Genomic DNA, 17,807 nt, shown 5'->3' on the forward strand with positions numbered 1-17,807 from the left:
AAAAACATCCATTCTATGAATACGAGATCTCTCAGCTGTTGCAGGGTTTGACACCATTTGGTCTCACAGGACACCACCACGGTTATGTAAAACGGACTCAAAAACCAAATCACTAATTCTGCTAATACTTGGTTGTAACTTACATATCACAGTCCCCCCACACCGTACAGAGTGCTGTTAAAGGACAATTGAAGCTGCATATGGGTTTTACTGCTAAATATGAATATATGAAAAGAAAAACCGGTCAACTGTGCAGACATGTGAGAAGTAGACAGATGGATGGATGGGGGAGTTGGTCCCTTCAACTAAGATAAAATGTGCAAGAGAGCACAGACAGGCCCCCCTTCCTTTTGTGCAGCAGTTGCCTAGCAACATGAGGCTGGAGTGAAAATGGTGGTGCTGCATTTTATGAATGAAATCGGAAAACAGAAAGGAGCCAGAGATGGGAGGGCGAGGAGCGAGCCAACGTGCTGAGTCTCTCTACTGTTGCAGTGCTTCCTTCCACACAAGTCAAGGTGGAAAGCAGCCGTATGGAACATGTTCTGATTAACAGGAAACACAACAAGGTCAACAAAAAAAAAAACTTTATTAACCCCATCACTGTTGTTACAAATACTGAAGCTGAGAATATATAGTAAGTACAAAATGAAAACCTGCCTTCTTGTTTTGAAGACAAAATAAGAACAAGGAAAACATTATTTACAGTAAGCCTAAATCATCCACACACACACACACACACACACACACACACACACACACACACACACACAAAATGCAATTTGGCATCCATCATTACCTACATGTTTTGCTCATATAGGCGTTTTATGTAACAGTAGGTGAACTGTTGCCTATTCACAGAAGCAGGTTTACCGAGTGATCTAGATAACCCTGGGGCAAAACATGTTAATGCGAATAAAGCCACTTGATGCCACAATATCATAAACATGGCCCATAATTCAAACCCAATTCCCTCCCCCCAGTAGGTGTCACAAGAGACAAATCTTACAAAGAATGAAGTGCTCTACTACAAGCAGCTAGGTGCTATATCCTTCCCATCGCATAGCACTAGTTGATCTGTGCAGAAAAGGACAAAATGAACAGCATGGGTATCAGAATCTCGAGTTTTTCCCACACGTTTCAGGTCTGTTGAAGTGACCTGGCCCAGCACTGATGATCTGCACTTCTTTCAGCCAGGCATAAAATATAATCTTATACAGAAATACAATAAATTAAGGCAAATCTGACTGTGCACACCTGTGTGTGTGTGTGTGTGTGTGTGTGTGTGTTGAAAGGAAGTGCGTAAAGAGGAGGAACCAGAGGTGGTAACCATGCCAGACCAATCCCATTTTTGAGTGCTTCATAAAAAGATAATGTCTATGCTGTGGTGTCCTGTGCTTTCTGTTAAAGTCCACATGTTATACAGAAACATCCATGGCCTCCTTGTATAAATGTGTGTTTGCAATGTGGGTGTGTATAGATAAGAAGGGCTCCTTATCCATTGCATTAATCTGATGCCTCTTACATGCAGTCCATGGAGTTATCTGGCATCACTCCTAGATGTGGCATCTTTCCTGGTATACAGGATGGAGGGAGCATGCCACTGATGTTGGGGGACGGGTCAACATTCTCACTGTCTTCCATCTTGTCTGCCAAACCCTCCCAGTTGATATGAAAACGGGTGACACGAGGATTTGAGGCCAAAATATTCCTCTGGAGCTGCAATGATGAGAACTTGTTAGAAATAGGGGTGGACTGCTAATGTTTTTACATGAGGACATAATTAGATTACTAATTAGGAGCCCAAAAGTTAGTTATGACAGCCATCCTTAGGAGTGCACATTTCCCCTCAGAACTTGGGATAGCTTTGAATTAAATACAATGAATAGTTGGTTTTATGTTGGATTTGTAGAAGGAAAAGACCAGTGTAAAGAGAATGAAGCACAAGATAATAATTTTAATGCTAATGTTAAAGTAGATACTGGTACAAGAAAGCATAAAATTCCACCTGAACTAATGCATTCTTTTAAAACAATGCAAGACCAAATAAAACAAAAACACAGTGCTAAACAATCTCCAGATAATTCTACACACACATACACGTACATAATGCTACAGTTATCTGTAATTGTACATTTCTGGGCACAAGAGGGCAGCAGAGAGACATTTATAGTACCTTTCCACAAATATGGCCCATATTCTACACTTAATATCACCCAATGCTGATGTAATCTGGTCACATTACAGTAAATGCAGACAGCTGGAAACAGCTTTCCTCAGTATTATTCATGATGGTCATTTGTGTACTTGTGTATGTTACCTGAGAGTAATCTGGTTTGAGAGGTGGGTTTTCTCGCAGTTCAGGGTCCGTGTATTCATTGTTGACATAGTAACCGATGCGGATGAACTCCTGTCCACGGTAGGTGCAGGTTATAAGGACTACGGTCACTCCTACAGCATCGCTTTCTGGAATCAGCCCTGTGTTAGGAGCGTCAGCCTGATAGGGTAAATGAGCACAGAGAAGAAATCAGATGAAATCTAATTATGCTATAAATGAAACAGTAACTGGTTAACCAAACCAGGGATATCAAATACATATATGATATTGTGCAAAAGGAGTATGTGAAAAATCCCGTTTATAACAATTTTCAAGACATGGAACACTCAAAGAGCTTTATAGAGGTTAAAAAGACAAAATTGATACAAATGAACTGAGAAAAAACACAAACATAACCCAAATGCCTGTCTGAACAGATGCATTTTAAGCTGCTGTTTAAAGGATGTCACTGAGTGGGAAGTGCAAAGAATGAGTGGGAAGCTGTTCCAAAGTTTTGGAGCTAAGGTTTGGAAGCCACAGTCCCCTCTTAGTTTTCAAAAGGATATACAGTGGGGCAAAAAAGTATTTAGTCAGCCACCGATTGTGCAAGTTCCCCCACCTAAAATGATGACAGAGGTCAGTAATTTGCACCAGAGGTACACTTCAACTGTGAGAGACAGAATGTGAAAAAAAAAAAAATCCATGAATCCACATGGTAGGATTTGTAAAGAATTTATTCGTAAATCAGGGTGGAAAATAAGTATTTGGTCAATAACAAAAATACAACTCAATACTTTGTAACATAACCTTTGTTGGCAATAACAGAGGTCAAACGTTTACTATAGGTCTTTACCAGGTTTGCACACACAGTAGCTGGTATTTTGGCCCATTCCTCCATGCAGATCTTCTCGAGAGCAGTGATGTTTTGGGGCTGTCGCCGAGCAACACGGACTTTCAACTCCCGCCACAGATTTTCTATGGGGTTGAGGTCTGGAGACTGGCTAGGCCACTCCAGAACTTTCAAATGCTTCTTACGGAGCCACTCCTTTGTTGCCCGGGCGGTGTGTTTTGGATCATTGTCATGTTGGAAGACCCAGCCTCGTTTCATCTTCAAAGTTCTCACTGATGGAAGGAGGTTTTGGCTCAAAATCTCACGATACATGGCCCCATTCATTCTGTCCTTAACACGGATCAGTCGTCCTGTCCCCTTGGCAGAAAAACAGCCCCATAGCATGATGTTTCCACCCCCATGCTTCACAGTAGGTATGGTGTTCTTGGGATGCAACTCAGTATTCTTCTTCCTCCAAACACGACGAGTTGAGTTTATACCAAAAAGTTCTACTTTGGTTTCATCTGACCACATGACATTCTCCCAATCCTCTGCTGTATCATCCATGTGCTCTCTGGCAAACTTCAGACGGGCCTGGACATGCACTGGCTTCAGCAGCGGAACACGTCTGGCACTGCGGGATTTGATTCCCTGCCGTTGTAGTGTGTTACTGATGGTGACCTTTGTTACTTTGGTCCCAGCTCTCTGCAGGTCATTCACCAGGTCCCCCCGTGTGGTTCTGGGATCTTTGCTCACCGTTCTCATGATCATTTTGACCCCACGGGATGAGATCTTGCGTGGAGCCCCAGATCGAGGGAGATTATCAGTGGTCTTGTATGTCTTCCATTTTCTGATGATTGCTCCCACAGTTGATTTTTTCACACCAAGCTGCTTGCCTATTGTAGATTCACTCTTCCCAGTCTGGTGCAGGTCTACAATACTTTTCCTGGTGTCCTTCGAAAGCTCTTTGGTCTTGGCCATGGCGGAGTTTGGAGTCTGACTGTTTGAGGCTGTGGACAGGTGTCTTTTATACAGATGATGAGTTCAAACAGGTGCCATTCATACAGGTAACGAGTGGGGGACAGGAAAGCTTCTTACAGAAGACGTTACAGGTCTGTGAGAGCCAGAGATTTTCCTTGTTTGAGGTGACCAAATACTTATTTTCCACCCTGATTTACGAATAAATTCTTTACAAATCCTACCATGTGAATTCATGGATTTTTTTTTCACATTCTGTCTCTCACAGTTGAAGTGTACCTCTGGTGCAAATTACTGACTTCTGTCATCATTTTAAGTGGGGGAACTTGCACAATCGGTGGCTGACTAAATACTTTTTTGCCCCACTATATGAAATCACAAGAAGGCCTCTGAGGACCTACGAACCCAGCCTAGAGAATAGGGGTGGAGCACTTTGATAATGTAGATGAAAAACCAAAATTTTAAACTACTCTAAACCTGACAGAAAGCCAGTGCAAAAATGTTAAAAGTGGACTGATGTATGAAGACTTTTGAGAGTCAGTTAAGAGTCTCACAGGAGCATTTTGGACAGACTGAAGGGAATTAATAGATGCTTCAGTCAGAACAGAAAACTCCATTCAATAACCTAAGCAAGAGGAGAAGGAGGCTTGGACAAGAACCTCCAATTCACTTCTTGAGAAAACAAGCTGAGGTGCTTGTCCATGCCTTCTTGTCCTCTTAAAAGCAGTCATACATCAGATGAAAAATCTGACGGTACTTTTCTGCACTTAAAGTTCACACCACTTTCTGAAATTTCTCACCATTAGGTGCCTTTTTTCTTTTACACTTGAATGGTTCATAGGTCATTGTTAAGTGACTGTAAGAAAAAAAAAATCCTTTGAAAATATCCAGGTACAAGGACTACATTGAAAATTTGTGAGGAAAAAAGTAGTCAATGTCCAAAGAAATACTGAAAGGTCAGAAGACTTTGGAAAACTATTGTTCAAGACCACAAAAATGATAAGTCTTGACTCCTTGATAGCAAAATATAATAAGAAATTAGGCTTGACTTAGTATAGGCTTGCACTGTACTGTATAACTCATTGAGAAGTTGAGTGCAGAGAGACTTTGTTGACAATTAGCATCACAAAGTTCAAGCTTAGTCAGAAAAGGGGATACGATGCTGCCTCACATGGAGAAGCTCATCTGTCTTGGGATCTTGTTTAGAGACAAGGGTAAAGTGGAGCAGGAGAATGACAGATCTATATGATCTATTGCGTTCAATTGACATTTCTACCTTCACCTTTTTTTTTTTTTTGCATATACTATTATATATTGTACATATATTTATTAGTTTCAGATTTAGCCATTTTTATATTTTGCCTGTTTATGTTATTGTATTTTGCACAACTCCTTGTGAAGCTCGCACACAAGAATTTCACTCGCATGTGCTGTACCAATGTACCTGCACATGTGATGTGACAATAAAAAGTGATTTGATTTGACCTACGGACAAAAATACAAGGTAGAGACTGACAGAAGTAGACCACAAATACTAGCGGAGACAATCCTCCACTACATCTCTGCATCAGGTGTGGTAGCAACATGTACTGATCCCAGTGAGAACCCAGCCATGATGTCTCTTGGCCGGTCTGGGAACCTCTCAGTTTCCTCTCAGAAAAGCTGGGAAAAAGATGCTGGGACAGTGCGATCTGGTATGTCTGCTTTGAATACTACTCAACAGGGTTTGTTTTAAATAAAACTGGATGTTAAGTATTACATGATAAAAGCTCACTGAGAGGACTCACCTGAAACACAAACATGTGTCTGCCAGCTGGTACAGGGCCCACTAAAACAGAGTCCAAAACCTGGTCGTACTCCTCGCTCTCAGCTGAACCCACATAAATGATCTTCCATTCCAGGTCTGCCAGTACACAGAGGACAAATAGGGAGGTTTGTTTTTAAATTATTATTATGATCACCATCATCATTATTACTACTACTACTACAAGGTAGGCTTAATTTTACTTTTTTAAATGAATAATTATAGTTAAACATGCACAAACTACTTTTTTTCCTTTCTCTCTCACACACACACACACACACACACACACACACACACACACACACACACACCTGTAAAACAGGGTATTGTGAATGATACCTTCACCAGAAGGGTCACTTTATCCAATTTACATAGAAAATGTTTCATGGTTGTCCCTTTTTGTTATAGTTCACCTTGTATTAATTAGTATTAGTAATGCAAATAAAATTTACCTGTAGCACTGGCCAGATATAACCGAAACGGCATCAGTCTCCATAAAAACCTCAAGTTTCCACAATTTATTGATTTGAATATAAGGGAGAAAAACGATGTTTAATGGTGCAAATGTTGTTTTGGGATATTAATAACTGGATTTGGTAATGAAAGAAAAAACAAAAAACAAAACAAGATTTGTGACTCAGTCCAACTAGCACCACAATACGAAAGAGACAAAAAGCAATTCAGTTTGTTTGAGGTGCTGACAAAATTTGAAACTCTACTTGCTCCTAATGTGTATTTGGTAATATTATTTGGGCTCACTTTTAAATGAACGGCAGAAAACAGGAGACTAAACTTGGAAGTTGTAGCATGATGCTATTGGTAGGCTTGATTTTAAGACAGTTCAGTACATTCTATATTTAATATCTGCTTATCCATTAATTTTAAAATCAAATAAATGTTAAGGGTGCTGTGTCGAGAACTAGTAAAAAATGGGCCAAGATAGAATACGTACAAATAAATTCAGACTGAAGCTTATACTTAAATTTTGTTGACAGGAAAATAGTTTTTTTTTTTAAATCGGAAAGGTAATGAAACTTAAGTTTCGGTATTATAGATACCAAATGTTCACAGCAAAGCAGCAAATAATATAATGCCACTTAGGGCTCACAAGTCCATTGTGCTATAATTAGTAGAAGAAAATGCGGGCTACTTTTATATCCTTAAAGAAAAATATATTTCCCCGCTATCCCGTCGCGCGGTTCGCGGCAAATTACGAGCTTGTTTATTGCTACAGTAACATGTGACCGACCAATCAGCTTCTTGAGAAATACTTACGAGGAAGGTCCTTTAACCAATAGCGGTGGGCAGGAGGCGGGGCGCTCTGCACAAACGCGCCAGCGCCAATTTTCAACAACTTTACAAATGAAATATAACTTTACAGCCCAAACGACAGCTAATACTGAATAACCATCGAGCAAAATAACGTGCTTATCGTTCACTTATGATGCAACAAATACATCCAGCGGTGAAATTAACACTTAAAGCAGACTGCGCCCACACGACGCTGCTATTCTACAGCTAACATATAACAAAAGAGTAATTCAACTAGAATGACACGCTAGCTAAATACCCACCTTCCGGCAAGTCCTCCATGCATTCAAACGTTATTTCGAACTGAAACGGGTTTCCAAACGGGCTGGGGTTATCCAACACAGCAACATTTAACACTTGTACCTTGGCCATATCTTCAGACGCACCTTAACCTGAGAAACTCTTACGCCTTTTTTTCTCTTGAACCAGATTTAGTGAGTCACTTCGCACTTTACTATCGCCGAGCTCACACGCTGTCAAAGTTGCCTGGCTTCAAAGACGCAAGTTACAGTTAGCCTCTTTTATTCTCCAAGTACACCAACAGAAGGAGCCGCTGCTTGGCTGAAGGAAGTACGTCACTTTCGTCTTCTTCGACGTCTTTATTTTACATTGTCCATAGAAGGGTGGTGCTGCCCTCCAATGGTAATTTGTTGTATTGCAGCTAGATTAAACTAAATACATAAATATCCTCGAGAAATATCAAGAAAAATATTTTAAAAATAGTGTGTATATATGCATATAGTAGAGAAATGCCAAGAGCTGACATATAAATGCCTTTCTGTTGTTTACTTGTTCAAAAGAAACAAAAAAATAATTACAATGCCACAGTTATTTAGACCTGTATATGTCTCTTCACTGACTGATCAAGTTTTCTACACAGAGGAAAAGTTTCAGACCATGAAATAAATACTTTATTGCAAAGAAATCCAAGGCGCCTCCAAAAATGACCTTTACTTCGTTTTTGTTCTAACTTTCATTTGACTTGTGTGAGAAAACCAGTAGCTGCATTGGGAGTATTTCTACAGAGCATTAATCAGTGCTGAAAACCAGTGCGTTACAGTGTGATTCTCAACATTTTCCACTGTGACTATGTTAGCTTATCAAACACAATTGCAGCCACTAAGATCAAATATGACGGCAATCTGTTCTCGCACAGTTCACAGTGCATACATTGCCATTGTAACCTAAGTTTTGAGGAAGGAAAAAAAGCTCGATATAAAATAATTTTTTTTTAAAAGGACAAGTAGTGCAGATATAACTCAGGTTATATAATTTTATTTGTTGTTACATGGGTAAACATGCTGACATTTTATTTTTGTTATTATTAACTATCTATTAACCACCTTCGTACACATGATGTTACATGATGTTTTACAAACGATTCTTACATGTTTGTCCAAATATAGGTACCATTTACACTGTATTTTTTCAAAATGTAATGTAAATGTGGAGTAACTGATTATTTTTCTGTATACTACTTGAAAAATTCACCTATTATCTCCTTGCAGTCGACCAGTTCTATTCTTGCCTGTCTTCCTCTTCCTGTCTCTGTCTCAGTCCATCAGGGGACATTTGGGATGTGGTGGAAGAATGCACGTTTAAGACACTTCCTCACTGGCCTCACTACAGACCTGGAAGTCTGTCTTTAATATACAGTTTATGATTTTTTTCTTTATTTTCTCCTTCGGAAAGCTAGTCTAATTCTCTGTGTTGCTAAGGCAGGTTTTTGTTTGCCTTTTTTTAAGAAGTGTCTTACTCAACCTTTAAAAAATATTTATAGATTATTATTTTTTATTCTCTTCAGTTTCACTAATTTCGACATCCTCGGATCATGTATTCATTGACCATCTCGTTAATGGCTAAACAGGTAGAATTATGTTCCTCACTTGTACATTCTGTTACTGTAGGCCAGTACTCAATCCAGGTTCTCTCACCAAGGACATACTGATACCTAATTTGAAAGTGAAAAACAGAAAAAAATCTTACAAATCTATGAATACTCCCAATATCACAAGAAGAAAAAAACAACAACTTACGATTGACTCTTTTCATCTTTGAAAATATCTCCAGATGTTCCCATCATAAGGAAGGTTTTGCCCACTCCCAGATCTAAAGCCATTCTGCAGTGTGGATAACCTAGGAACGTGCGCTGTCTACCCTGAGCACCCACATCATAACTTCCTGTAATCAATACATAGAAGAACAAATGCAAATAACACATAAAGGAATTTTTTACATTTTCTTTGTATTATTTGTAGCTCTAATCATCACTTCTGAAAGATTGCAAACTACCTGAAAACAAACAAACACATAAGTAGGCAGTTTGGGAAGAATTATTGGTCAGAGCCCAGAAAATGAATCTAAATCATACTTAATTGTGATTCCTTTAAAATTCACATATTAAGAAGAAGCTCAGCTATGAAAAATTAGGTGGCATTTTAATTCTGAGAAATTCTCAGCCAAATATTTGAAAATAATGATGGCTGAAAATGTCTTAAATTCAGACAAAGAAGATATCTGGTATCACCATAGGGGATCAGATAGGGAAACAATACAAATCGCAAACACTTTTGGTTCTGTCACAGGTTTAAATAAAATCAACCTACCTTCTTTGATGACTTCCAGCACCTGCACTGTGTAAATGTCTGTGGACAAACCATCTTTAAACTGTTCCACGCTCACTTTGTATGCTGAGGACAGACAGTTTGTAGACTGTTAGCTCAACTGCTCTGTTCCTTAGAGTATTTATTCCATATTTATTAAAAACAAACTTACCAAAATCTATTTTGCTCCTCACTGTAGTCTCACAAATCTTATCTTTGCGTTCATCATTGTTGATTTTTCCCTTCTTCTGCATACTACAATTCTCTGGAAATATACAACAGGCACAAAGGGATAAAGGAACTAAATGAGATTATGTGGAATTTTGTGGACTGGTGATGGCTGCATGGATCTAAGCCACATTTTAAATATGTTAGAGCTGTGTTTGTGTTATCTGCATTTGACTGACAGATGAGCTCCTATTAAACAATAGAATCATACATCTCATGGGTCAAATACATTACCAAAAACTAACTAGCAACTGCAATATACACCCAGCAGCCGAGTCATTACATCTTGGTAGTATCAGGTTGCCTCCGCAACTCGTCACAAAACATATTCAAAGAGTTGCTGGAAACATTCCTCAAAGATTTTGGCCACATTGATGCGATTGAATCACACGGGTGTATTTGTCACGGAGTGTCTAAAGTACTTTTATAGTAAAAAAAAAGAAAAAAAAACTTCCAAGTATTGTGTACAATCTACCTGTTCTAACCTTTGTATACCAAAAATGTTTAATAAAGAATTTCAGAGGTTAAAAAAAATGTATGTAGCGTCATCTCCTGCTTACCTTCAGCACATATGCATTCATCATTTCTACAGAGGCGCAGCAGCTCTCCAGTTTTCCTTTCTGGATGATAGAATCTCACACATTTTGTGTCTGCATTGACAAATAAAGATGTTTTTGCACCATTGTAGTACATTTAAAAATGTAATATTGCACCCAACCACATGAAGTGAAATCTACTGGAAGCAAAGATGAATCCTTTACGCTCAAAAAACGATTCAAAGATGCCAAACTCACGATCACTTTGTAGCTGGTCGCTGAATTCGTAGACATATACAGAAGCTGGTTGTAAGATGCCCACTCTCAGTTTCTGATGGATCCTAAAGGCAATCTCCAGCTCCGTGTAAGGAACCTAGAGGAGAGAAGTTATGAAAAGGAATTAAAAAATGATGTGAGCACAGGTCAAAAGAGAAAAAGTAGAGAGAGGGGGAACACTGATCGCTTACTTTGTTCAGGTAAATGGTGAGCAATCTTCTCTCTGACTCAGTGCTCAGCCTGTATTTTGAAATAGTGCGGGCATGCCCTTTGGCTTGCTACAATGAAACACACACATCCACGGTTCAAAATTTAAAGATGCCTCCTTAATTAAAAATACTGAATTCTGAACAATTTGAGCCCATTTGTGTTTATTTTTCTTACTAAATCCAGATCTTTTGTGCTAACAGTGAAGCCAGTTAGCAAGCCTATATCCAAGACTGGTGTGGTTGCATTACGCTCCTTGTTCTTATAGCTGTAAACAGAACAGGGAGAATAAGTAATCAAAGAATGAAAAGGCAAGAACAATTTCTTTATCAGCAGTAAAAGACACAAAAGTTACAAATCTGTATAGCTCTAAACAAGAGCTGTGAGAAAAATGTTTTAAATAAAATTGTTAGTGCTGTCAGCGCTAATCTTGTTAAAATGACGTTAACGGCATAACCGCATCAACAGGGCAAATCTCCATTAGCGGGTTAGTGCAGATCGCCCCGTGCGCGGTCGCAACAGGTGTTTTTCTGCCTGGTGACTTAATTTCACAAATTTTCCAAGTGTGAGCTCAAGGTTGTTCATTTGTTGGTGGGAATAATATATAATATTGTTAAAACCTTTAACGGAAATCAAATCATTTGAAAAGTTCAATGAAATATACATATATTTATTTTTTGTCTACTTACAAAACCTTAATTTTTAGGTTGTAGATGTTTTCATCATCACCCAGCGACTCTGCAGAGGCAAAGCAATGGAAGACTTTAAATCTGATTTACAGTATTTATTTTTAAAAAGCTCGGAAAAAATCAAATTAAAATAAGAAAATTACCTCACATAGATAGTCAAAAAATGTGTACAGTTATCTTAAGATGGATAAACCGACAGAGGGCAGCAAATTACCTGGAAGGAGCTGCACTGACAGGTTAAATTTCTGACAGTTGTCTTCTTTTTCTTTCGGCAGTTCATAATACAGCGACGTTATCTGTGATACAGACAACAGGAGCTTACAGCAAATTCAAACACAAGGAAACAAATAAACAACAAATAAACAACCAAAACATTGCATTTTACTTACCGTCAGTGTTGCTTCTCCTGGTCCTGTGGCTGACACTTTCACGTCTTGGTTTATGACGTTGATCTGTTAAGGATGCAGAAATCAACACATAGCAAGCAGAAGGAACAGAGATGCTGTGTATTTACTTATGTGAAAAAGAACACTTTCTCACTTTAGATGTTCTTGTAGCAAAGTGGTTTTCCCAGTTAAAGTTGTATTTATCAGGCTTTGACCTCCCCGGCAACAAGATGTCCACATTCAGATCGTAATCTGGCTCTTTTTCACTGGTCCAGTACTCTGCTATTGCCTGGTACACTGTCATTGTGGCCTGGGGAGAAAAATGATCAGTGATCAATAATTTGTGGCCAGAGCAAGATTAACTTCATCAGTGGATCAGTACATGAGGATATTAAGATGTCTTCTTTACCTGAGCTGACCCATAGCCTCCATTCTCTCTGATCTGTTTGTTGAACCATCGGACAATTGGTCTTGCTTCATCAAAGGCCTTTAATGGAAGAAAAGGGTTGAAATACAGTGTATTTGTCTTATTTTAGTTAAATATAGAAAATCTTATCAAAGCTGTTATATAATAAGCACGATTTCCACAGACCTCTGCATATCCTCCTACACTACATCTATTATCTTCTCTGTGGTCTTCCTCATTTCCTCCTGCCTGGCAGCTCAATCTTCTATTACATGTACACTTTAGCTACATGTACTGCTCTGTGACACAGATACTTACCTTGGCCCTAACAAGAGCCAATAGAGCGTAAGCCGTGGCCTCCACTGTGAAAACTCGTCCTGCAGGTGAAGGCCAATAGGACGAATCTAAGCAAAACACAGAGACAGTTTTGCATCAAGTAATGTGGTGCTCTGTCTAATCTTTAATTTAAATAATTTTTATAATAAACTTGATAATAGGTGGGTAAGGTTATATAAATATATACACAAGTTCATACACAAGAAAAATGCATTCCATTTTTTCAAAAAGAAAGCTGCTATTTGATAGGTGCTGGCTGGGTGGAGGATTGAAGAAAAAAGGAGGAGTGAAATGCAGAAATGCAATGCTTGTTGTTACTTCAGTAATAGTTACCAGATACAACTCAGTAGATAATTGTTGGTCCTATGGAAAGAGAAGGAACCCAAAGAAGATTGCTAGGAATAAATGCACACTGGATAAGCAGAAGAAGATGGATGGATGGATGGAGGGAAAAACACAGAGGCGCAAACATCAGTGTCTTACTTTCTTTTTCTTACGATGTGGCAGGTGAACGTGCATATAAAGATGGAATCACAAACACTCATGTCATATATTTTAGAATCACGCTTAAAGAAATATACCCCCCAAAAAAGGTTACACATTCATCCAGCAGGATGTTGATCCAAAATGTTCGAGTCACTCATTTAGTAAAACCTCCTACACTACATAAATGATCCAAACTAAACTTCTCCACTTACCGTGGCTGCTAAAAAATAGATTAAAAAAATGTCATGGAGAACAAAAATCTGTTAATAGCTGTCGCCAAAACTGTCACAGAGACTGGTTGGGTCCACACTCAAATGTTGTCAAGCTGCTCTACAAGCTAACCGACAGAAAGCAATAAAACCAATCTCTGATCTTTAGTAAAGTCATTATTGGGTGTCAGAATACGCATCTATTTGTACTGATTTTGAGTTGTATATAACTTCAAAACTAACAAACTCATTTGTGTGGAACTTTCTGCTTGTCAGAATCAGAATCAGAAACTTTATTGTCATTGTCATGAGAACAACGAAATTAAGAATGGTCCCCGATCATTGCATCATCCCTAGCAATATCAAAATATAAATAAAACAATAAAATTCAATAAATAAAATAGATAGAATACTTAAAATACTAACAATTGTGCTTTCCAGTTGACAGATGTGTATTAAAAAAAAATCATTTTCTTTCACATTTTTTCTCCTTCATTTATGTCAAACAAAGCTGTATGTAACGTTTCTCGCGGTTAGTATCATGGTTGCTAGGCAACCTGAACAGCGCGACGAAGGCTAGACCGTCCCATTTCACAAGCCTCTCACTTCCGCACTTCTCGTACTTATAGTACGCACAGTGCGCGTACTTCAAGCGTGCAGACCCTGAATTGGGACACAGCCATCGTGAACGCTTCCTGGCCATCCAGCGAAACTCTTGGGAAGACAACGTGAACATTTTATTTGTACTGTATAATCTGCAGATTCTGACAGAAATCTGCAACTATCCTTTGAAGCACCGCTCCTCTAAAACAGCAATAAGGATAATTATTAGGTTATCTACATTATTATGTAAATAACAAAATAACTTAAAGCAAAAATTGGGAAACATAAAGTCCGAACTCTTTATATTAAGGGCCATCAGTCAAACAATACTGTTTGCTCTGGGTCTAAACAGAGCGCGTTGTGTGTGACGTCTTCTTTTGCGCATGCGGGCCGCTTTGAGCGTTCACACTAGAGCACGTTTGCTGTCGCATTTTAGTTGTAGTGTGAACAAGCAGACAAAAAAATCGGATTTGATCAAAAAATCGGAATTGAGCATTAAGACCTGCAGTGTGAACGTAGCCATAATGTCAAAATACATTTTTAGGCCACTTTATCTTGCGTTTATAGAAAGCTAGGATATGCACTGAACTACAGAACAATTCCTGGAATGCTAAATAGCACGCATATATTTATAGCATTTTTGAGCTTTTCTTTCTTGCAGGTAACTACACAACCACACTGATGCTTTACATGAATCTCTAATAAGCTAACATGTACGTGAATGTTAGACATGAGAGTCAATCCGTTTGACCCAAGTTTTTGTGATGCGGTTGTTGATGTAGTTTTGCACAAGCTATTTATTATTCCACTTTAGTACTACTATCTTTATATTTTGGATTGTTGTGTTACAGCACCTGGGGAAGAAAACTTAAAGAAGATCTCTCGGTTTAGTTTGTTTTCATTGGCCATGGCGTATGATGTTATGGCAACAGCATAAGGGTTGACTAAGCTTGGCAGACGCCTCTCCAGGTAGCCCACTGCTTTGTCTATGCTCGCTTGCAGATTCTGGATAGAAAGAAACAATGAAGGAAAGAAAAGTAGAAGAAATGTAAGATCACGTCGACGGGTAAGATTTAAGTTGCAGCTGCACAGATGTTTAAAGATCTGCAATATGGGAACAAAATGTACAGACTGCCAGTCTTTCGATAGATCAGTAAACACACTATCCTTCATTTTTTATATTTGACTACTGGGTTTCACATTCTGTGCGTAAAAGTTTTAAAAAAAGAGAGATAACGAACAAAAAGGCACTCACTTGAACAGTTGGAGCACATATTGTGTGTGACTCTTGCATAGAAATGACGCAGAAAGCTGTAAAGGAGGCATCTGAGTCTGTGTCAAGCACATCACCCTGTACACGCAAATACACACAAGCATGTCAAAACTACTGATATATATACTACTTCTTAATATATTTAATAATAAAAGTTTGCTGATTCATCCAAAATGACATTTGGTATACTATTCTGCAGGTTTGTATTTTATGCAGGCTTTTGTTAAAATGAAGAGTTAATGTTAATGAAATCAGTGCACGCACAAGAATCTCTTTGAGGGACACACTTCCAACTTCCATAAACATGCCGTTACGTTGCTGTGTGTTCACGATCAGAAACCTGACAGCGTTACAGATCACTTCACTTTGCACTGCTATCAGATTGTTGGCCAGGGCGAACACCTTGACAACATATGCTGTCAACCTAGTAGAAGAAAGAAGGTGTATATGTAAAATCAACACATAGTCATAATCCGAGTGAGAAAATATGCAAACATTTACATATTAAAAACCAACAACTGTAGGCCTCACCAGGTGCTGCTGGGTTCATCCTGAGTCCTAGCAAAAGATCCATCTTTTTTACTGTATTCAAGTTGGTTGTGGTATCCTAAACAAACCAAAGAAAGTAAACTCAAGTTATTCACTATTGTTCAAACTCTGTACTAAAAGTTACTGAAAACCTATTTGAATAGTATTTTTAAATTAGGTGGTTTTGTATTGCTGGTTACTGCCAAGTGTGACCTTTGGTTTTTACACACAGGGCTTTAAAAAAGAAATCTCTCATACCTGTGCTAACAGTTTGTGTTAACTTACCAGTTGTGATGTGCTGGAGGGCCTGATGACGCTGGTCAATGTTCGCAATCTCCCAGAGATCGGCTCTGTCTAAATATGTGATTGCGATAACTGGTAGGGTCATGTGAATCATGTTCTCCTCTCCACATCCTGAAGGCTGATAGATCAGACCACCCATTGACTCCCCACTAATTGTGTTCTTGAGCACGTTTCTCTGTTGTTTCCCTGAAATTAATACACAACCAGTCTCATCATTTGCTACTGAGAAAAAGGTGGAACACAGGGGCGTAATTTCCAGGGGGGTAAGGGGGGTTATGACCCCTCCAATAATCAGACCCAACCAATATAACCCCTACAATAAAATTATGAATTAGAATAGAATAATCCTTTAATTGTCCCACAAGGGGAAATTTGGTTGTATCAGCAGCAAAGAAAAGCACATATACAAAAAGAACAGGACACAGAACAGAAAACAAAATTATTATTATTTTTTTTACATATTTACATCAAAGACAATAGTTACCAGAGCAGAGTACAGTACAGCTGTTGAAATTAGCGTACAGATAGTGTGCAAACAGAGCAGGATACTGAAAGATGTTTAAATAGTTAAGAATATTTAGAATAATTAGATAAGTGCAGATTGTGTATTGTACCTGTGCATTAAAAAGTAGACATGTAACTTCCAATAAGTTCGTGTATATATAAGCTGAGAAAAGTAATGTGCAGTTATAACAGTACAAGTTGTTACAGCACTGATGTAAACATCTGTGTTTCTTGGGAGCAGTTCTGCATAAATAGGCTGTTGATTTTATTTACTCATTTCAGTTAATACCAGCAAAATAGTTGTACATTTAATCATCTGGGAATTTACCCAGATTTATTTATTTATTTAGACAGAGATCTTGACCCCCCCAATGTTCAGCACAAAGTTACACCGATGGTGGAACACGTAGCTCTTACCAAATAAATACAGTAATCCCATATGCATTTTACATATAATTTTAATAATATGAATGATTTTAATTAATTAATATGCTTGAAATGTTTGGGGTTTTTTTTGGCAGATATGATGTAAGCATTTGAAGGCTGATCATTAGTGTGATCATCACTGACGATATGTCACTGCATGTTGAATATTGCTAATGCTTTTCCCAAGCAGACAAGACTGTGCTGAAAATCTGCAGAAACTATTACTGTGAGTAATCTGACATGACACTGGAACTGCCATGTGAATGAAATTTAGTCCTGTTGGCACCACTGCCTCTTATCTCTCCAGTAATACCGAGGTGACACTGCAGGCACTCTGATGTGTATATCTTACCTGTTAGTGAGATTTGTGTGCTGGTAGGTGAGTTGGGAACAAAATCTATCACAGGAATCTTGCTATTGAGGATTTCCACTTGTCTGCCATCTATAAAGTTGAAAAAGTTTCATTAATACTTACAAAAAATAACCAGAGATGATAGCTGTTCATTATCAGGCTATAAGCAAATGAATAAGTTACTAAGTTTTCTTTAACTGGAGCTACTTAACATTGATAC

General features: G+C 38.4%; 2 protein-coding genes across 2 annotated transcripts in view; both read right to left on the reverse strand.

The window, feature by feature from the left end:
* Positions 1–566: 566 nt before the first annotated feature.
* Positions 567–7,818, reverse strand: LOC146668498 (histone chaperone asf1b-B-like). Its single transcript, XM_085410425.1, has 4 exons — positions 7,500–7,818; positions 5,909–6,024; positions 2,318–2,494; positions 567–1,716 (listed from the first exon to the last, which is right to left on the reverse strand). The coding sequence occupies exons 1-4, from the start codon at positions 7,606–7,608 to the stop codon at positions 1,519–1,521; spliced, it is 600 nt and encodes a 199-aa protein (XP_085266551.1). The 5' UTR covers positions 7,609–7,818; the 3' UTR covers positions 567–1,518.
* A 668-nt stretch (positions 7,819–8,486) lies between these two features.
* The window catches only part of LOC146668499 (complement C3-like), a 29,976-nt gene continuing 20,655 nt past the window's right edge, over positions 8,487–17,807 (reverse strand). Inside the window, exons 24-43 of the mRNA XM_085410426.1 lie at positions 17,588–17,677; positions 16,288–16,491; positions 16,006–16,081; positions 15,739–15,898; positions 15,457–15,552; positions 15,056–15,206; positions 12,886–12,971; positions 12,571–12,648; positions 12,316–12,471; positions 12,165–12,227; positions 11,990–12,071; positions 11,776–11,824; positions 11,264–11,354; positions 11,071–11,157; positions 10,862–10,976; positions 10,628–10,717; positions 10,012–10,104; positions 9,843–9,926; positions 9,273–9,417; positions 8,487–9,187 (exon numbers count right to left, since the gene is read on the reverse strand). Of these exons, the coding sequence (XP_085266552.1) occupies positions 9,046–9,187; positions 9,273–9,417; positions 9,843–9,926; positions 10,012–10,104; positions 10,628–10,717; positions 10,862–10,976; positions 11,071–11,157; positions 11,264–11,354; positions 11,776–11,824; positions 11,990–12,071; positions 12,165–12,227; positions 12,316–12,471; positions 12,571–12,648; positions 12,886–12,971; positions 15,056–15,206; positions 15,457–15,552; positions 15,739–15,898; positions 16,006–16,081; positions 16,288–16,491; positions 17,588–17,677 (2,138 nt within the window). The 3' untranslated portion in view covers positions 8,487–9,045. The remainder of the gene's footprint in view (positions 9,188–9,272; positions 9,418–9,842; positions 9,927–10,011; positions 10,105–10,627; positions 10,718–10,861; positions 10,977–11,070; positions 11,158–11,263; positions 11,355–11,775; positions 11,825–11,989; positions 12,072–12,164; positions 12,228–12,315; positions 12,472–12,570; positions 12,649–12,885; positions 12,972–15,055; positions 15,207–15,456; positions 15,553–15,738; positions 15,899–16,005; positions 16,082–16,287; positions 16,492–17,587; positions 17,678–17,807) is intronic.

This window comes from Rhamphochromis longiceps, linkage group LG6 (assembly GCF_057381845.1).
Source record: "Rhamphochromis longiceps isolate RC_006_pf linkage group LG6, R_longiceps_female_GT1.1, whole genome shotgun sequence".
NCBI lineage: Eukaryota > Metazoa > Chordata > Actinopteri > Cichliformes > Cichlidae > Rhamphochromis > Rhamphochromis longiceps.

What these genes read in the sequence shown, in the direction of transcription:
- LOC146668498 (XM_085410425.1), bottom strand. Translation starts at nt 7,608, where the DNA reads ATGGCCAAGGTACAAGTGTTAAATGTTGCTGTGTTGGATAACCCCAGC. An exon ending in CATGGAGGACTTGCCGGAAG is followed by an intron (nt 6,025 to 7,499) that starts GTGGGTATTTAG and finishes GTGTACTGGCAG; the next exon opens with ACCTGGAATGGAAGATCATT. An exon ending in TCAAACCAGATTACTCTCAG is followed by an intron (nt 1,717 to 2,317) that starts GTAACATACACA and finishes TCATCATTGCAG; the next exon opens with CTCCAGAGGAATATTTTGGC.